General features: G+C 33.3%; 1 protein-coding gene across 6 annotated transcripts in view; it reads right to left on the reverse strand.

Moving 5' to 3' along the window:
- Positions 1-12116: 12116 nt before the first annotated feature.
- Positions 12117-18047, reverse strand: part of LOC125664639 (LIM domain kinase 1-like) — a 231804-nt gene continuing 225873 nt past the window's right edge. For all 6 annotated transcript variants that reach the window (XM_048897478.2, XM_056154636.1, XM_056154629.1 and 3 more), the window contains one exon: positions 12117-16180. In XM_048897478.2, coding sequence (XP_048753435.1) covers positions 15472-16180 — 709 coding nt within the window. In that variant the 3' untranslated portion in view covers positions 12117-15471. The remainder of the gene's footprint in view (positions 16181-18047) is intronic.

Here is an 18047-nt window from a genome sequence, read left to right on the forward strand (position 1 = left end):
TACATTTTGGATTTTATTTCACTAGGAACTACGATTTCGGATTATTATTTTTGTGTGTGTAAATTCTGTTTGGATTTATCATTCAACTACCGTAAGTTAGTACTTTGCTATTGTTCCATCGCCAAACGTTCGGCATCAGGTGTGAATGTATAGGGTCCTCGGAGATGACCTTCAAATAGAAGTTCCGTGTCGCAGTAGGTGTGGGACGCTAAAGATCCCTCACTGGTCAAAGGCCGTAAGCGCCGAGCAAAGGCCTAAATTTGAAGTCCTTCGCCGGTCATGGTGACGTCTCCATATGAGTGAAAAATTCTTGAGAGAGACGTTAAGCAAGAACAATCAATCAATCGTTACAATTATTTTTCAATTATTAATTGTAAATAAATCTTATTGTTTAATTACCTTTTGTCAAATTCTACTGCGGTATAGTAAGGGTTTGTTCTGACCCATAACACAGTGCTGCTGATGAAATAAACCGGAACCGACGGTGTGACGTCATAAATCAAACTTCAATGGCCACTCTCTTAGCGGCGGGTAATTTAAAATATATAATATATTAATATTGATTTAATTGTTTAGTAAGGATTTTTGTTGTTAAAGACTGTCATTTACGATATCAGTAAGTAATACATATCATATATAATGACTTAACATTTATTCCGTAAGTGTAACTTTTAGACTTTGTCTTTAAAACGGAATAAATAGCATGATTGGAATAAATCAATAGTTATTTATATGTGTGTGTATATATATATTATTGCCGTTTTGCTCTGCTATTGGTTTATAATTCATGGTACACATTATATTGATATTTCAATGCAAGGAATTTGTGATTTTGAGTCGATATATACTCATGTTATTCGCTCCGCTTTCATCACAGTTTTACTTAATCCCCCCCAAGGCCCATTTTTGTCTGTTTTATCCCCCTAAAACCCTTTCCCCGGGGAAAAACCTCCCCTTTCAACGCATTTTAGAATGTTGCCTCTATGGAGCGCCAATTAACATAAACTCAAATAATTGAAGACATCTTCAATTATTTGAAGATATCATCAATTCAATTATTGCTCTCTTTAATTGAATTAATGCGCGCATAAAATCAATTATTGCTCTCATCAAATGAATTAATGCACGCTTCAATTCAATTATTGCTTTCATCAATTCAATTGATGCGCGCATTAATTCAAATAATGAGAGCAATAATAGATTTGATGCGCACATTAATTCAATTATTGCTCTCTTCAATTCAATTGATGCGCGCATTAATTCAAATAATGAGAGCAATAATAGATTTGATGCGCGCATTAATTCAATTATTGCTCTCTTCAATTCATTTGATGAGAACATCAATTTAGTAGAAATATTGCTCGCAATAATTAATTTAGAGCTCGGTATAAATAATTTGATGATCTCTTTAATTCAATTGAAGATATCTTTAAATCATTTACAATGCTTTTGTATAATGAATTAATGCGCGCATCAATTCTTTTAAAGAGAGCAACAATTCAATTAAAGATATCATTAATTCAATTGTGGATATGTTCAATTGAAGATATCTTTAATTATATAGTTGCTCTCTCTAGAAGAATTATTGCTCTCTTCAAATGAATTAAAGATATCATTAATTCAATTGAAGAGAGCAATAATTGAATTAATGCGCGCATTAAATCAATTGCGAATATTTGTCAGTTGTTTCCCCTATTTCAAACATAGGTGGCGCAAGACTCGTTTACGTCCTTGTTGACTTCCGGTGCACATAAGATTTATAAGAGAGTGTAAGGTTTTTGTTGTGCAAACAGGGAGCGGGGGTAGAATTCCCGAGATATGAAGCTTTTAAAAAAATCAATTGGTTCATTGTCATCAAATGTGACAGCGACAACGATCGTTTTAAGTTCCACTCAGCGTCGTGCGCTATAAACTTCAGTCTTCAGTTCAGTCCGACTTCACAGATATCAGATGACGACTTTGTTGCAGATAGTATTTACGGGGGATTAAACATTTGCTCTGTAGATTGTAATATTCTGCATTAATTTTTTTTGCTGAAATTTTATTTATCCTCAGTGATACAGTCATCAATGATCTTATAATTCTATGACCCCCCCCCCCCTTTCTAGACTAGATCTATAATCGAACAGGGGAAATTTGAGTCCTCAATATATAAACCAAGTATGGTACAAATATACATTTCAGATGTCATTTGAAAATTAATTTTAGAGTTAACCAAGGTCGTCAAAATATGAATGAACGCGATTGCTAATAGCACCCCCCTACCCCCCTCCGCCGTCACTCGGTACGACGACACGACTGTAATGGAGGGGTGTCTATAATCAGACTGTAACTGTAAGGCAGTGAATATTCTTAGGTCTTGTTTTCGTTTTTGATGACTGGATTGTAAATTAATTTCAACACTTTAAACTTGCAATCCAAATTGTAATATTCAATTAAAATGTAGAAACTCGAAATTTTGAATCATTATTGTACAGCTAGCATATGGGGTAGTAAAATTTATTTGACCTGCCAATTATTATGCTCTCGCTTGCCCTATGGACTAATAAAAAAGTTAATCGTAAACTGTTTACCTATCGTGACGTCATCACGTAAGTGATATAAGTTAAAACATGCAAATAAACTGTTTAATGTGGTATGATATATCATGTGGACTGTATACATGTGCCTTCTCTATCGTGAATTTTATTTCATAAAGAGAAGTTATACATATACATTCACTATTACTACACATTTTAACAGCTTAATAATAGAATTTCAGATATATATGGATATATTTATAATTGATATTCTTAATCCTCGATCGAGAGAGAGAGAGAGAGGGGGGGGGGGCATCTTATTGTTTACAACATATGCAATTCAACAACTTATAAAGAATTATGATGTATTGTATATTATATATTCGATCTAAACTACTGTTTAAGTATGTAAACTTCACCACGAAGTAGTTTATAATGAAAAACGTTCAATGTGTATTGAATGTCTTTATTTAATCGATATGACAGAGAAAATTCGGTTACAGCTGAAACTCTCAACGTGCTTTCCTTTTCGCCCAGAGTCTTGCAATGCGTTTTCTAAGTTCGTCTCTAAGCGCAGTGAGGTCCTACGAACCGTAATCCGCCATCGTTACTAAATATTCAACAACTTTCTAATCTAAACATGTTCTCCCGACGCTCTCTTAAACTTGAGGTTAGAAACGCCTTGGACGTTAACGGATCGTGCGCCACCTGTAATCAAGGGCGAGTAATTTGAAGTTTTATTTGCCATTATTGCTCTCATCAAATGAATTAATGCGCGCATCAATTCAATTATTGCTCTCATCAATTGATTTAATGCGCGCATTATATCAGTTATTGCTCTCTTCAATTAAATTGTAGCGCGCATCAATTCAATTGTTGATATCATTAATTCATTTGAAGAGCTCATTAATTCAATTAAAGGGCGCATCAATTCAGCTGAAGAATTAATGCTCTCATCAATTCAATTAATGCGCGCAATAATTCAGAATTGAAGATATCATTAATTATTTGAAGAGATATTTAATTCAATTGTTGCGCGCATCAAAGGAATTGATGAATAAGTTAAGTTGGCGCTCCATATGCCTCTGTATATATATATACTCATGTTATTCGCTCCGCTATTTGTTTATAATCCATTGTACACATTGAGGTTGACCTGTTACAAACACGAATGTCTTCATTCTGGTGTATATTAAATTATCCATTTAAGATAAACAAAGTTATCGACTAAGATTCGAACTAATTTAACATGTCAATATTGCTTGTATTTCGGTAAGGTTATTGCTTGTAGTACTGGGTTTTAATTTTACATTTAATCTTCAAAATGACGTAGGCATTCCTTTGCGCATGCTTCCCCCTTTCTGCTTGAAACTTCCCAGCGGGTTGGTCGCATGAAAATCTTATCAGGTTAGAAACACACCAATATCCCTAATCGAGTCGGTATATACTCATGTTATTCGCTCCGTTTTCATTGTGGTTTTACTTAATCTTCCACCCCCCCCCCCAAAAAAAAAACCCCCAAGCCCCATTTTTCTCTTTTTCATCCCCCAAAGAAACCCTTTTCCGGGGAAAACTACCTCTTTCAACGCATTTTAGTTTGTTGCCTCTGTATATACACATGTATACTCATGTTATTCGCTCCGCTATCCATAGAAATTTACGTGAAGTCACTCTTCACAAATAGCGAGTTGAAACAAGAGTATATTTTATATACAACATTTTAAATGATGATTAGGAGGTTTTCGCCGGGGAAAAGTATATCTTTAGGGATTAAGACACATAATTTTTTTGTTTATTTTCTTTTGGGGCTAATATTATATTAATTAAACAAGTGGATCCAATAATATTTGGGTCTATCGGTGAAAATTCATTAATTTCCACTGATATTAAGAAGGGGCTGAATATGTAAATGAAAGAAGCTTACCAAATAACACTAGTATATACGGACGCAAACTAATTTTAATTTATGAGGGTGGAGCTTAGCGGAGCGTATAACGTTTGATGAAAGGGGAGGTTTCCCCCGGAAAAGGGTTTCTTTGGGGGATAAAACATAAAAAATGGGGGTTTTTTTGTTTTTTTTTAGAGGGTGGGTGGGTTAAATTTGAAAAACGACAAACAGACGGATAAAATAATACGAGTATACTTACGCAAAACATTCTCTTTCATTCATATTCACGAGGGGGCGGAGTAAATATTCATTAATTACAACCCAAACACTATGTAGTGAACACATATATCAGAGAACTCGGGTGATGGACAGCATACTTTTCATGCCTCACAATCAATGCACGGAAACTGACTAAGCAAAACAACTTGCGCACTTTTTGGATACTCATTCAAAATTAGCCAGCAAGTGAACGAGTTTTCAAAACACACTGAACACTTTTCGCCAAAAATGAAGACAGTATTTTTATTTAAATTTTTTCTGTTTTATCCCCCAAAGAAACCCTTTTCCGGGGAAAACTTCCCCTTTCAACGTCTTTTAAAATGTTGCCTCTGTATATATATACTCATGTTATTCGCTCCGCTATTTGTTTAGAAATTCAACTTTCGGCAGCTCCCTGCTACAGAGTTGCGCATGCGCATTGTAACTTTTTCTTTCGCTTTGAATCCTGAACGGTAAACAAATTCAGTCATGATTGCGCTAGCTATTTTCTGTGTGGTATGTTCCTTTTTAATCGTTTGTTAAATTAATATGTTGACGATGCTACCGTTTGAGCGAGCGCAGCTTCATGTATATACAGATTAAATTTTGTAATGTTCATGCTTTGAGGTGTATAAAAATATATCCACATTTGGTATGGACCCCCCCCCCCCCTCCTTTTTTATACATGCACATACTATATATTTACATTAACTTCCAGTGCCCGTGATTTAAACAATATATTTATTGTAATGTTCATGCTTTGATCAGGTTCAATTTAAACAGTATCTATTTGCCAAATAATCACATATATGGCAAGGAATAAGGACTCTGTTTTTAAGTGCTTCTTTTGTACCCAAGGTTACATGCTCAATATTCCTTTATACAAAAGTTACAGAAAGGGTACAACACAAATCATGGAAATTGAAAGTAAGAATTACATGAGGTGGCTCTACATAACCTAGGGTACAATGGGTACAGAAGTTAAAATGGTCTGTTGGATGCAGCTGATTGGTCAAGAATGTAACATGTCCACGCCTTCGATTACCTGTAGCTATTGCTACCTGTGATTATGACCTCGTCCTATCTGAACAATCAATTACAATTGATTCTATCTATTATTTTTGCTGTGTGTACAGCATCTTTCATATCTATAACTGGATTTAATTCCATGATGGGTCAGTTCAATCATATCATCTAAGATTTTGGTGATGAAGAAATAATGTTAAATCAGGTTTATTTTATTTAGGATTCAAAAGTAAATTAAAGAAATATGGATTTATAAACATGATAAATGCTTTATTTTGGTGTAATCATAGTCAAATAATTGAAAGATATAATGACCAATTTGAAAATTAAAACAAATTAAATATATAGAAAGAAATATTATAAAACATTCATAAATGTAAATTGGGTTCAGGACTTAATTGTGCTCATGCAGAAGTATATGAGTGAATAATATTTTAAATATATGCATTGTATTGTAAAAAAAAAATTGTGAATGGGGTTGCTTCAAAATGAATATTCATATTATAGTATTTTCTATATATAAGCTATCTTTAGCACTGTACTTTGACAAACTTAGATTTATCTTTCCAAACATGTCGTCATGCATATATAATATATCAATTGTCTTAGTTTAGCTTATATCACTTTGGCTAGCAATGATTTGGATGCTCACATCTGAATAATGAAAAAGAGTTCAGCTTATAAGTACCTTTATTTCAAATGCAATACTTATTTAAGGTGCAATCATATAATCATGCAGTCATCAGACACTTTGCACTGCAAATTATCTTATAAAAAGTCATTTACATTTTTCTTTGATAATATAAATTGGCATGTGATGTATAATTGCTTTTATTGATAAAGTACTACTTTGCAGTGACACAGATTAAAAATTTAATTATAACCATTATTCAGATCAATAGTTATAATTATCATTCAGTGCTCTGTAAATAGCTGTACAAGATAGGGGTGTGTCTAGTGCAAGCTTATTTAGGGTTCTTCTTTCACATCTTTTCTACTTCAAAGAGCACACCTGTGGTAGAAGGAATGTAGGAAAAAAAGTCACAGGAAAAAAAGTCACCGATAAGAGAAAACATTTTGTAAATGTCAATGTTTTTAATTTAAATCACTTCCACAAGGAACCTCCTATCAGAAATATGCCTTGACCCAGTATGAAGGTCATTTTTGACAAGGTCACAGGGTACTACATGTAAGTAACGTATTAAAATATGGTTTTAGCCATATACTTTGAAATGAAAAAAAAAATCAAAGCTTATACTTTAGATAAAGGGTACTTTAGACTTAAAGGTATGTCCTGACCCTAACCCAGAGTAATTCAGATAAGGTCAAGGTCACCAGTTTTATAAGAATAAAATTCTTGCCATATCCATAACTTTGTTGTGGAAAAAAAAACCTTCAGAAGATTATACAAGACATGAATGATACTTGTGACTTTGAGAGGTGTAACAACCCTGCATTATGATTGTTTTAACAAGGTTACAAAGAAATGTCATTAATACAAAAGTAAAGGTCTCAGAGTTCAAGATATATCTTAGAAATTTAAAATTTGAAAGGACAAAACCTTGGATTGGAAGAGGAACATAAAGTCACGGTCGTAGAACTGAGAATATAAATATTTTTGGTCCATGACAATTTGATGCTTGGACTGTTGATAGATTTTGATACTCACTGCAATTTTTGCTCTCAACATGCATTCATTCCTTATAACATTTCCATTAGAATTTGGACAAAATAGCAGAGTTCTTTAAGCTATTTTAAAGTGAACCTTTTCTGTTTACCTTGCAGGGTCATCAGTCCTTAATCCTTGAGACAGCTTTAGTTAGTCTTATTTTGACATTTTATGATTGCAGCAATTGCAAGATATTGAACTATTGTTACATTTTTGTGACAGATGATTGAACAATCTAATTAAAATCAGACCCTAAGATACGCTCACAATCGCTTACGTAGAGTATACAGCATGAATTTAAGAAGTCTGATTTTAATTATATTGATGATTGAAATACCGATTTTAGGTGAAGATGTTTTAATTTATTTCAGGTTTATGAAGAAGGGGACATGGGTTTGATTCTCAGAATAGCAGTTTATATATACATTAACATGCCTTAGATGAATATATATTTAGTTTACTTTGCACATATTTTTATTTTTTATGCACATTTTCCTTTATATTTTTCATGATATATTTAAAATATTATGTATGGATGGTGATGGCTGGGGTTGAGTTATATATAATTTAGTATGAAAACAACCTAATTTTTCCCAATTTCGTGTATATAATTATAGGTTATAGACTTTGTATGGGAAAATATGACGACCGAGTTTTTTGGCGCGTACACGGACCGAGCTTGTGAGGTCCGTCCGCGACAAAAAACGAGGTCGTCATATTTTCCCATACAAAGTCTATAACCTTTTTATTATATACTTTCAATTTCATTTAGAAACTAACAATAATTTATTTTTATCAATTTCTTTATTGGTTTAACTGAGTAAAAGATGAAAAACACGAAAAAATTGAAAATTAATGACGCAGTAATTTGCTTGTGTATTGATTGTGACGTAATGTTTGCGGGCCGGGATGTTTCCGGGCATATATCGTGTGATATATGCCCGCAAGCTTTTAAAGAAAATAGAGGAGATGAAATTGAAAGTATATAATAATGATCTTTATAACACAATTGAAGCTCTTTCTCTCTGCTTGCTGAAATCTTTACTACTTTTCTAACACTTCTACTGCACCAATCTAACACCATTATAGGTAGTGTACGGACAGTCTAAGACATGGGTTCAATTCCCATCACTACCAGAGTTGAATACATTTTTGTAATAAATTATAACACACTGCATGGCTTAATTTAACCTCACTGTTACATTGTTGTTTTTCTCTATTAAAAGAATTTATTTTATAGTTTTAGTAATGAAGTAATGATGATTTATTTTATAGTACCGTGGTAATCGTATTTACTTTCTTGAATTTAATGAAAACAAAAAGAATATATTAAGAATATTTCTATTTTAAGCATATTCGTTGCAGTATTTTTATAATATAGATTTTGTACACTGTTTGAAAAGATCTTCTTTGTGCTGTATTCATTTCTTAAAACGAGCATTTACGAGACGGAGAGTATTTGATTAATGCGTCAATTTACTGCCTAGATTTTCCATGAAGACCCTATTGGAAAATTCACATTTCTGGTATATACCCATGTTAAATCAGGCCATGTGTTGAGCAAAACATTTGGAAAACAATATGGTATGGATTTTTATAATGCAATACTTAGCAAGAAACTGCTTGAATGGTACCTGTTATGAGTTGATGTATCAGTATGATACACAGTTAGATACATGTACATGTACTTGAACATGTCCAATATCGATCAATAAATTTATATTGATGTCATAAGTTGATTCAGCCTAAATGGTAACACAGGATCCACATAATAATAATAAAAGATTTCAGTTACATTTTTATTGCAATTAATTTATAGGCATCGGGTTTATTAACACATAACATAGTTTGGTCAAATTGATATGCAAATAATTCTTAATTTCGTTATTTATTGCATGCTTTCTTACCTGAAACCTTTGATAGGCCCTTTTTAGACAAATATTTTTTCAAAGGTTTTAGTGTAATTTTTTTTAAATGTTGACACTAGAGTTGGGTACCGCAGAAAATAAAGGTACCGCGGTATACCGTGGTATTTGCAAAATACCGCGGTACATACCACGGTATACCGCAGATTTAATCTTTTAATTGTATGATTCAGTTTTAGTGGATTTTAGTTGTGATTTATTGTATATAATGAGCTGTTATTAGTTTATTGATTGTAAATTGCATTTAATTTATTCAAATATAAATGATAAGGAAAATATCTTATTTAAATCTTAAACCAGTTAACAGAACAAAAGTTTAATCCAAACGTATAAGTATATCGTACATGTATACAATATAGCAGTGTCTCTGTATCATGACTAGAATCGACTGTGACTAGACTACTGACTGGAACGATTATAAAAATAATTAATAGGGGGAAACCTGTGGATTTTATTTGACACGATCTCAAAGTCTAGAAGTTCTTAGAGTCGCGAATGACGAGAACTTCTACATGTAGAATACGCCTGTCCACTTCTCTAAAGAGAATAACGAGAACATGTGCGTATGAACGTGTTCTTGTTCTTCTACCACAATTCCTACATTCTTGCACCTCAAACCCATTAAGTCGGCGTTCAGAATCGGCAGGAATTTGTACTCGCGCGATGAACAGTTGTTTCGAACGCACAAGTCTGCATCTGCCATTTTATTTTATTTTTTACTTGGGGTTTGCCTAATAGCCGGAAATGGTATTCGACCCGAATATACCAAACAACATAAAAACAATTTTTATAATCTACCTCATATATTAAAATAATAACTTAATGAAATGTTTTCTATTATTTTTTTCTTTAATTTTGATTTGTTTTCATATCATTAATAATCAAATAATCGCGTTTTATACTTCGTATGTTTTACCGATTGTGTACAGTTATTAGACTTACCTTTCATTGCATCACAATGAGGGAACGATGTAAATAAAGTGAGTCACTGCGTACACAAATTTCTTAAATTATTTTTTCTTCTTTCAATTTTATATTTTCGTTAAGAGTTATCAGACTTGAATATACCGGTATTTCGCCTCGTGTACCGCGGTACATACCGGTACCAGAAAAATACCGGTACACCGGTAATACCGCGCACCTCTAGTTGACACTATGTATTAATGTTGCATATCTATATTTTGTTTTTATTAAAATGTAAACTACTGTATAAAATACCTGTGGATGTTTAAATGTGTGTTTTAAATTAGGTGAATTAGTAGGAAAAACACATATAGTATAAATATTATAACTATTCCTTCAACACTGTTCAAGACAATGTTGTTTTAAAGGCTAAATTACTTCGTGTTGGAATGTTTACATGAAAACTTCTCTTGTTTGATGTATTGAATGTATTGTATATTAAACTTAATTTTACTTGATAATCTTCCAAACCATAGACTTCTGATGATAAAATTATGAAAACACTGGTCACGCTTTGATTTATGAGGGCCGAAACCTTCTTGGTGCTTTGCCTTTAAACTTCATTTTATAAGACTTGCTTTATTTATTTTTTTTAAATATGCTTTTTTCTAAGAAAAGTTATAACCATGTATTATAAATTATTCTGCACCAAGAAGGTCTCAGGAATAAATCTGTTCTCTTACCTGACTGATGAGGCCCAAAGAGAACATTTAAATATCAGCATTTTCAAAAGTATATTTCTTATTTCAAAACAAGCATTAAGAAGCCAAAGAGGCACATCAAATTTGAGGTATAGATGCACCTTTTAAAAAAACTTCTTTCTACTACAATACTCAGTATCAGTGAGTGAATGGAAGCATTAACTGAGAAGAAGATTCATTAAAATATTCAATATGATGTGGGTGTTGCAGTTGGGGTGGGAAAAGTTATAATGTAGCTGGAGGGGGGAAGCCCAACTCAATCATTTGAATTAAATATTGGTTATTAATTATCACAATGTTCGTTAAAATAGTGATTTTTTTTTTATTTGAATCATTCAAATAACAAAGAGGAAAGAAAAAGTGTTAATAAACCTTGTACATCTACTTCCAATTCATGCATGTGTACTTACTGACCTATAGCTTTCAGTTACTACATGTATTAAACTGTTAAAGTACTTATAATATTCTTATTTTGTAATTCCTATTTACCATATTGACATTATTGTGGTGATAACCCTTACTACAATATGTCCACTGTCGTATGTATTTACATATGTGTATAGAACATTTCTTTTCCACCTATATTTTAGAACTTTTCATTCTCACACTGACACGGGTCCAACACAAAACTAATTTTATCCACTTCATTAAATTACATATGTGGTCATTATTGTGTTTATACATGTATGTCTTAATTTACCAAAATATTACAGGCACTTAACATATTTTTCTTATCTAAATTTCGGTGTACTCTGCAACGTAAAGCTGGCCGGGGGGGGGGGGGGGGGGGGGGGGGGGGGGGGGGGGGGGGGGGGGGTTAAATACCACTGTGCTTAATTTGTCAAGGTATCTTAAACCACTTATACATTGGGTTAAAATTCCAAGCAAGTTAATACCTTTGTTACCTTGAGTAACACATTATATATCATAACATTAAACTAACACGCAAAAGAGACGACTGATACGGGATTTGACCGTTTTCTTACTTGATTCTAGGCCTACTTTCACTTTGTGTGACGTCACAATTATGGTCACATGGTGTGCAGGGAGCTGCCTTTAGACTCGTTCTTTGTTTATAATCCATGTAACGGAGACAGCCAACTCTCATAAATTCTAATGCGCAGCGGAGCGAATAACATGAGTATATACCGACGCAAAATGTTTATCTTTCAATATTTAAAAATTTGTTCGTTTTTTTTTTTTTTTTTTTTATATTTCAATGCAAGGAAATGATTTTGCGTCGGTATATACTCATGTTATTCGCTCCGCTTTCATCGTGGTTTTACTTAATCCTCCTTACCACCCCCCACCCCCCCCAAAAAAAAAACCAAGCCCCATTTTTCTCTGTTTTATCCCCCAAAGAAACCCTTTTCCAGGTAAAACTTCCCTTCCAACGTATTTTAGAATGTTGCCTCTGTATATATATACTCATGTTATTCGCTCCGCTATTTGTTTATAATCCATGTAGCGGAGACCACAGACAGCCAACTCTCATCAATTCTAATGCGGAGCGGAGCGAATAACATGAGTATATACCGACGCAAAATGTTTAAAGACTTGTTCGGTTTTTTAATATTTCAATGCAAGGAAACGATTTTGCGTCGGTATATACTCATGTTATTCGCTCCGCTTTCATCGTGGTTTTACTTAATCCCCCCACCCCCCAAAAAAACCATGCCCCATTTGTCTCTTTTTTATCCCCCAAAGAAACCCTTTTTCGGGGAAAACTTCCCTTTTCAACGTCTTTTAGAATGTTGCCTCTGTATATGTCAGGAAGCGTTCATGTAAATTTCAACCCTTCTAGGCCAGTGATTCTTGAGAAAAATTTTAAGTGACCCCACCCTGTTTTTGCCTTTGAAGGGTGCATAGCCCTTTATTTGAAATACTTAAAAGCCCTTCACCCAGGGATGCTTTTTGCCAACTTTGGTTGAATTGGCGCAGTGGCTCTGGAGAAGAAGTCAAAATGTAAAACTTTATGGACAGACGATGAACAACAGGAGATCAGAAAAGCTCACTTGAGCTTTCAGCTGAGGGGAGCTAAAAATGAGTTGCTAGATATCCAATTTTTAGTGTGTCATATCTAAAGAACTTTAAGTAAACTGAAATCTCAAAACTTTTTTTCAAATCAACAACATCTAAATGTAGGGACTTTTCAACATTTTACGGGACCATTCCTCATGATAAATTAAAGACTAGACTTTTTGACATTATAGACTGTTGTTTCTTCAACAGGAAAAGAAAAATATTCATATCTAGTGATCAGTCATCCAAAAAAATTACATTGTTAAACACCACTCTGATTCCACGTAAAAGTACTCTGAAGTTGAAATAAAAAATATGCTGGAGTTCCCTCATTGAAAATATCTTCATAGTCTTTTGTGATCAGGTCTCCCAAAAGTCTGTTGGAATTCCCATAAGCACGAATTGTGCTCCTTTGCTAGCTGACCTGTTTTCATATTCCTATGAAGCAAAGTTTATTCAAAAGCTTCTACATGTGAAGAAAAAATCTCTTGCTGTGGCCTTCAACTTGACAATTTGATATAACAACAATGTTTTATCTATAAACATTAATAATTTTCATTCTTATAATAATAATAAATAATAATAATGATTGGTTTTATATAACGCCTTTTCCAGCGTATGCTGTTCAAAGCGCTTTACAATAATCAATGTACATCAATGTTTCATGTCGATTCGATTTACCCCTGTGAACTCGAAATAAAAGACACCACAGAGTCCTCCACATCTGCTTCTATTTGATGTTTTATTGAAAAGAAATATTAACGGGAAACTAACAACTCAACTTTATGACAAACGGGATGATTTCAGCCTCTCTGTTGTCAACTTCCCATACTTATGTAGCAATATTCCATTATCACCTGCATGTAGTGTGTATATTTCTCAACTAATTTGATATACAAGGATCAGTTTTAAAATTGAGGCAGGCTACGGACTAACAAGTTGATACTACAGGGGTTTCAACTATTTTGTTTAATGTCAGCATTTCGCAAATTATCTAGTTTGCCAATACAATCTATCATTGCATCAAATAATGTCTGACAAGTTTAATACCAATTGTTAGGCCGTTCTTGGCACACTGATTTTGACTATTACTCTTTTACCTGATCAAGATATAGGCCTCAGGTATAAAGTATCATATTTATACAGCAAGGTGTACAGAGAAAAATTTGAGTGCGTTTTGCATTATCATTTTTAAAGTTATTCCATGAAACACAAAAATTCATTTCTTATAAAAATGGTGATGCTGAAAATGTTGATGCCCTTTGGAACAGATGGAACCAAATATTTTCATAGCTCTCTCTCTCTCTCTCCTTCTTTCTAAATATATACCATGAACTATTTACAGAATGTTGAAAAATAATAATAAATAAAATCAATATATGCACCCAGGGGTGCATGAGCCGAGTTGCATGGGATACATTGTAAAGTCAGGAATGATGTGGCATATTTATAATTGTGAATATTCGGATTTAAACTTTTAGAGTTATCATGCAGATCCAGATATTTCTAAAATTTTCAATCTTTTTTCAGGACTGTGACCTTGACCTTTTTTCTCCAAAATCAATAGGGGGTCTTCCTAACCTGCTATCCAACAATATAACCAAGTTTCATTTGATTCAGTTTTAAACTTTTCGAGTTACTGTTCAGAAACCATATTTGTCTGAAGTTTTCAATCTATTTTCGGTCACTGTGACCTTGACCTTTTTCCTCAAAAATCAATAGTAGCCTTGCTTTGTTGGTATCCAACAATATATCCAAGTTTCATTTGATTCAAATTAAAGATTTTCGAGTTATCCTCCTGAAACCAATTTTTTTTTGGAATTTTAAATCTATTTTCGGTCACTGTGACCTTGACCTTTGACCTATTTTCTCCAAAATCAATAGGGGTCTTCCTTACCTGGTACATAACAATATCTTTAAGTATCATTTGATTCGGATTTAAACTTTTTGAGTTATCATCCGGAAACCAAATTTTTCTGAAATTTTCACTCTATTTTCGGTCACTGTAACCTTGACCTTTGACCATTTTCCTCCAAAATTAATAGGGGTCTTCCTTACCTGGTACCCAACAATATATCAAAGTTTCATTTGATTAGATTGTAAACTTTTCGAGTTATCATCCGGAAACCAAATGTTGACGCCTGCCCGCCCGCATCACCAAACCAATAGCCGAGTTCAACTTCGTTGCAACTCGGCTAAAAAAAGAAGATATAGACCTCATGATGGGTGTGAGCAGTCAACAGGGGATGCTTACTCCTTCTAGGCACCTGATCCCACCTCTGGTATATCCAGGGGATCGTGTTTGCCCAACTATATATTTTGTATTCCTTATAAGAGTTATGAGATTGATCACTGTTCCTTATCTTCACCTTTCATCAAAATACCTTATGTGAAGAGTATGTTGAATTCAAGTTTTTAACACATCATCTTTAAAACTATTCGAATAGTTTAAGATCACTAAAAGCTAATTTTGTTTTATTTGGCTGTACATCTATGACCCTTAATTACTGTTATTCACAGTATGTGCCAGTCTATTAAATGGTTTCATTTCACACAATGAAGACTGCTCATCACTTGGTGTAGAAGTTATAAGACTGTTCTCTGGAAATTGGACATCACTGTCATCAAACTTTTTGTTATTTACTGAATCTGAGTACATGTTTGTTTTAAATTTTGTTGGATTTGGTTTTTTAAAGTTGGAAGTATTGCACTGGTAACATTCAAAGCCAATTTCAGTGTCACTTAATTTGGTAATGGGGACTGGAAGGGAGAGTTTAGTTTCCCCAAATGTGTAGGGAATCTCCGTGTCACTTGTACTTTCCTGAAAATTTAGCTTATCAAGAATGGTGGAAACTCCATCTACACATGTATCAATGTCACTCAAAGATTCCTCAATGTTTGAAGAAGTTACTGACAGAAGGTCAGAAGACCTGGACACAGAATTTTCACTGTAACTTCTGCCTCTTCCAAATGTCTGACTTGCTGTCTCTGGGATATTTTCAGCTGCACACTTTACAGGCACAGGTGGTCCATTTAGTTCTGTGATTGTATCCAATGATTTGCGAGACATACTTTCAGGAACTCGTCCTTCTTTGAGAGCATAATAGTTTTCAATGGGATCACCCTGCAGTTCTGGAGGTAATGGCCCACCATGTTCCAAATGAACCAAAAGACTCTCTGTCCAGATGCTGACTCGGTCAAAGGTTGGTCTACAAAGAAGGTATAGTTTCTACAGTCATCTGGCCCAGAAAATGGATGATTTCAGTAGGAGTCCCAAAATCTGACATTTAAATAAGGAATATATAAGCAAACCCAAACTTACTGTAGAATCATTTAAATTCGTGGGAGCCAATTTTCGTGGATTGCTAAATGTTTACGGGTTCGTGGGGACGTAATTTCGTGGATTTATATATTTGTAAGATTTTTGTATACTAGTTGTCCTTATTCATTGAGGATGTAAATTCGTGGGTGAGGGGTACCCACGAATTCCACGAAAATTGAGCCACCACGAATTCTGATTCCACAGTAATTTAATTTGATCCAAAATTGCTTTGTGTCACATGACACAAGCATATAATTGGCATGAAATTGCAAAATACTAAAATCAATGATTTTTTTTTTTTTTTTTTTTTTTTTTTTTTTTAGAAATTAAGGGAGTTTCCTTTCAGAAAACATACAGCCCATGCATCAAGCAAACTTATATTCAAATACATTTTTCATCTTCTATTAACACAATATATATCAATTTCAATTTGCTCGACAGATGCAGGAACGTCTTTTCCTAAGCAAATAGTCTGGATGAAGTTCACAGTTATCAAGCTCTTTTTGACAAAAGGCAGGGAAAAGTCTTAAATTATCCATGAAGTAATAATGCTAACAAATAAGCAATAACTTTGACTTAAGTTGATATAGTATACTTGGCATACCCGGTATATTTAACTTACTTAAAACACAGATCAAGACACATTTAAAACAGAGAAATTTTTACGGTCTTTTTATGTACACAGTCAATCGTATCATGTTCTTTAATCTATATCTTTGAAATTATTTGCTACACTTACATGCATACATCCTATATCATAGACAAAAAGATTTTACAGCATATTTTACAAAATCTACTACTGTGAATTTATGCATTGTAATATTGCTATACAGAACATAATTGGAAGTTAAAAACAAGAAACTTTGATTATGATTGAGTAGCGTTTGGCATTTTACATCCTTAAAGATTCTAGAGAAAATGTGAAAAAAGTTAGAAACATTCTAGTTTACCATAGAATGCAAGAGAATAATGTTCAAAGAAAATGTTTTACTAAATTTTTCTTTTTTCAATCATATTCATCATTCAAATTGAAAGGAAATATAAAATGTTCCCCCATAAAAGTTTACTACCGTATATACTCGTCTATAAGTCGGATTTTTGGGAGTTAAATTTTGGTCCAAAACTCTACATATGTATGTCAAACTTATAGGAGTGTTCTAAGAAGATTAGTATTTTTCTGGATGGGGTAATATATAGCCTAGTATTTTTTTTAAACAACAAAAACATGGACGAAATAAACAAAACAGTAACTGTTTAATTTGTTGAGTATAAAAAGTGAAATATCGATGTCATTATCCCAAAACATTATTGGAACACAGATAAATGCATAAGAGTATTGATATGAAATTGATTTGTTGGGGAAAATATCAAATATCGGCACATTTCTGAAAATATTATTTGAAACACAGGTAAAAACATTTGAGCATTGATTTGAAATTGTCAACCGATTCTTGAAAAAAGTTAGACCTACTTATAAATGGGTCAACGGCAATTCTCTCCAAAATAACCTAAAAACTATACAACTGACTTTTAGTTGAACCGACTTATAGGCGAGTATATACGGTAGTATAATATGAGAATCGGTTTCAAATTATTAAGGTCTTCCATTTCAGACGGAAGCCCTTATAGTGATTGCTCATTTTATTAATGTCTTCCGTTTCAGGCTGAAGACCTTATAGTGATTATACGGTTCATTTTTATTAAGGTCTTCCGTTTCAGACAGAAGACCTTATAATGACTGTATGGTTTATTCC

The sequence above is a fragment of the Ostrea edulis genome, chromosome 1, assembly GCF_947568905.1.
Source record: "Ostrea edulis chromosome 1, xbOstEdul1.1, whole genome shotgun sequence".
NCBI classification, from domain to species: Eukaryota; Metazoa; Mollusca; class Bivalvia; order Ostreida; family Ostreidae; genus Ostrea; species Ostrea edulis.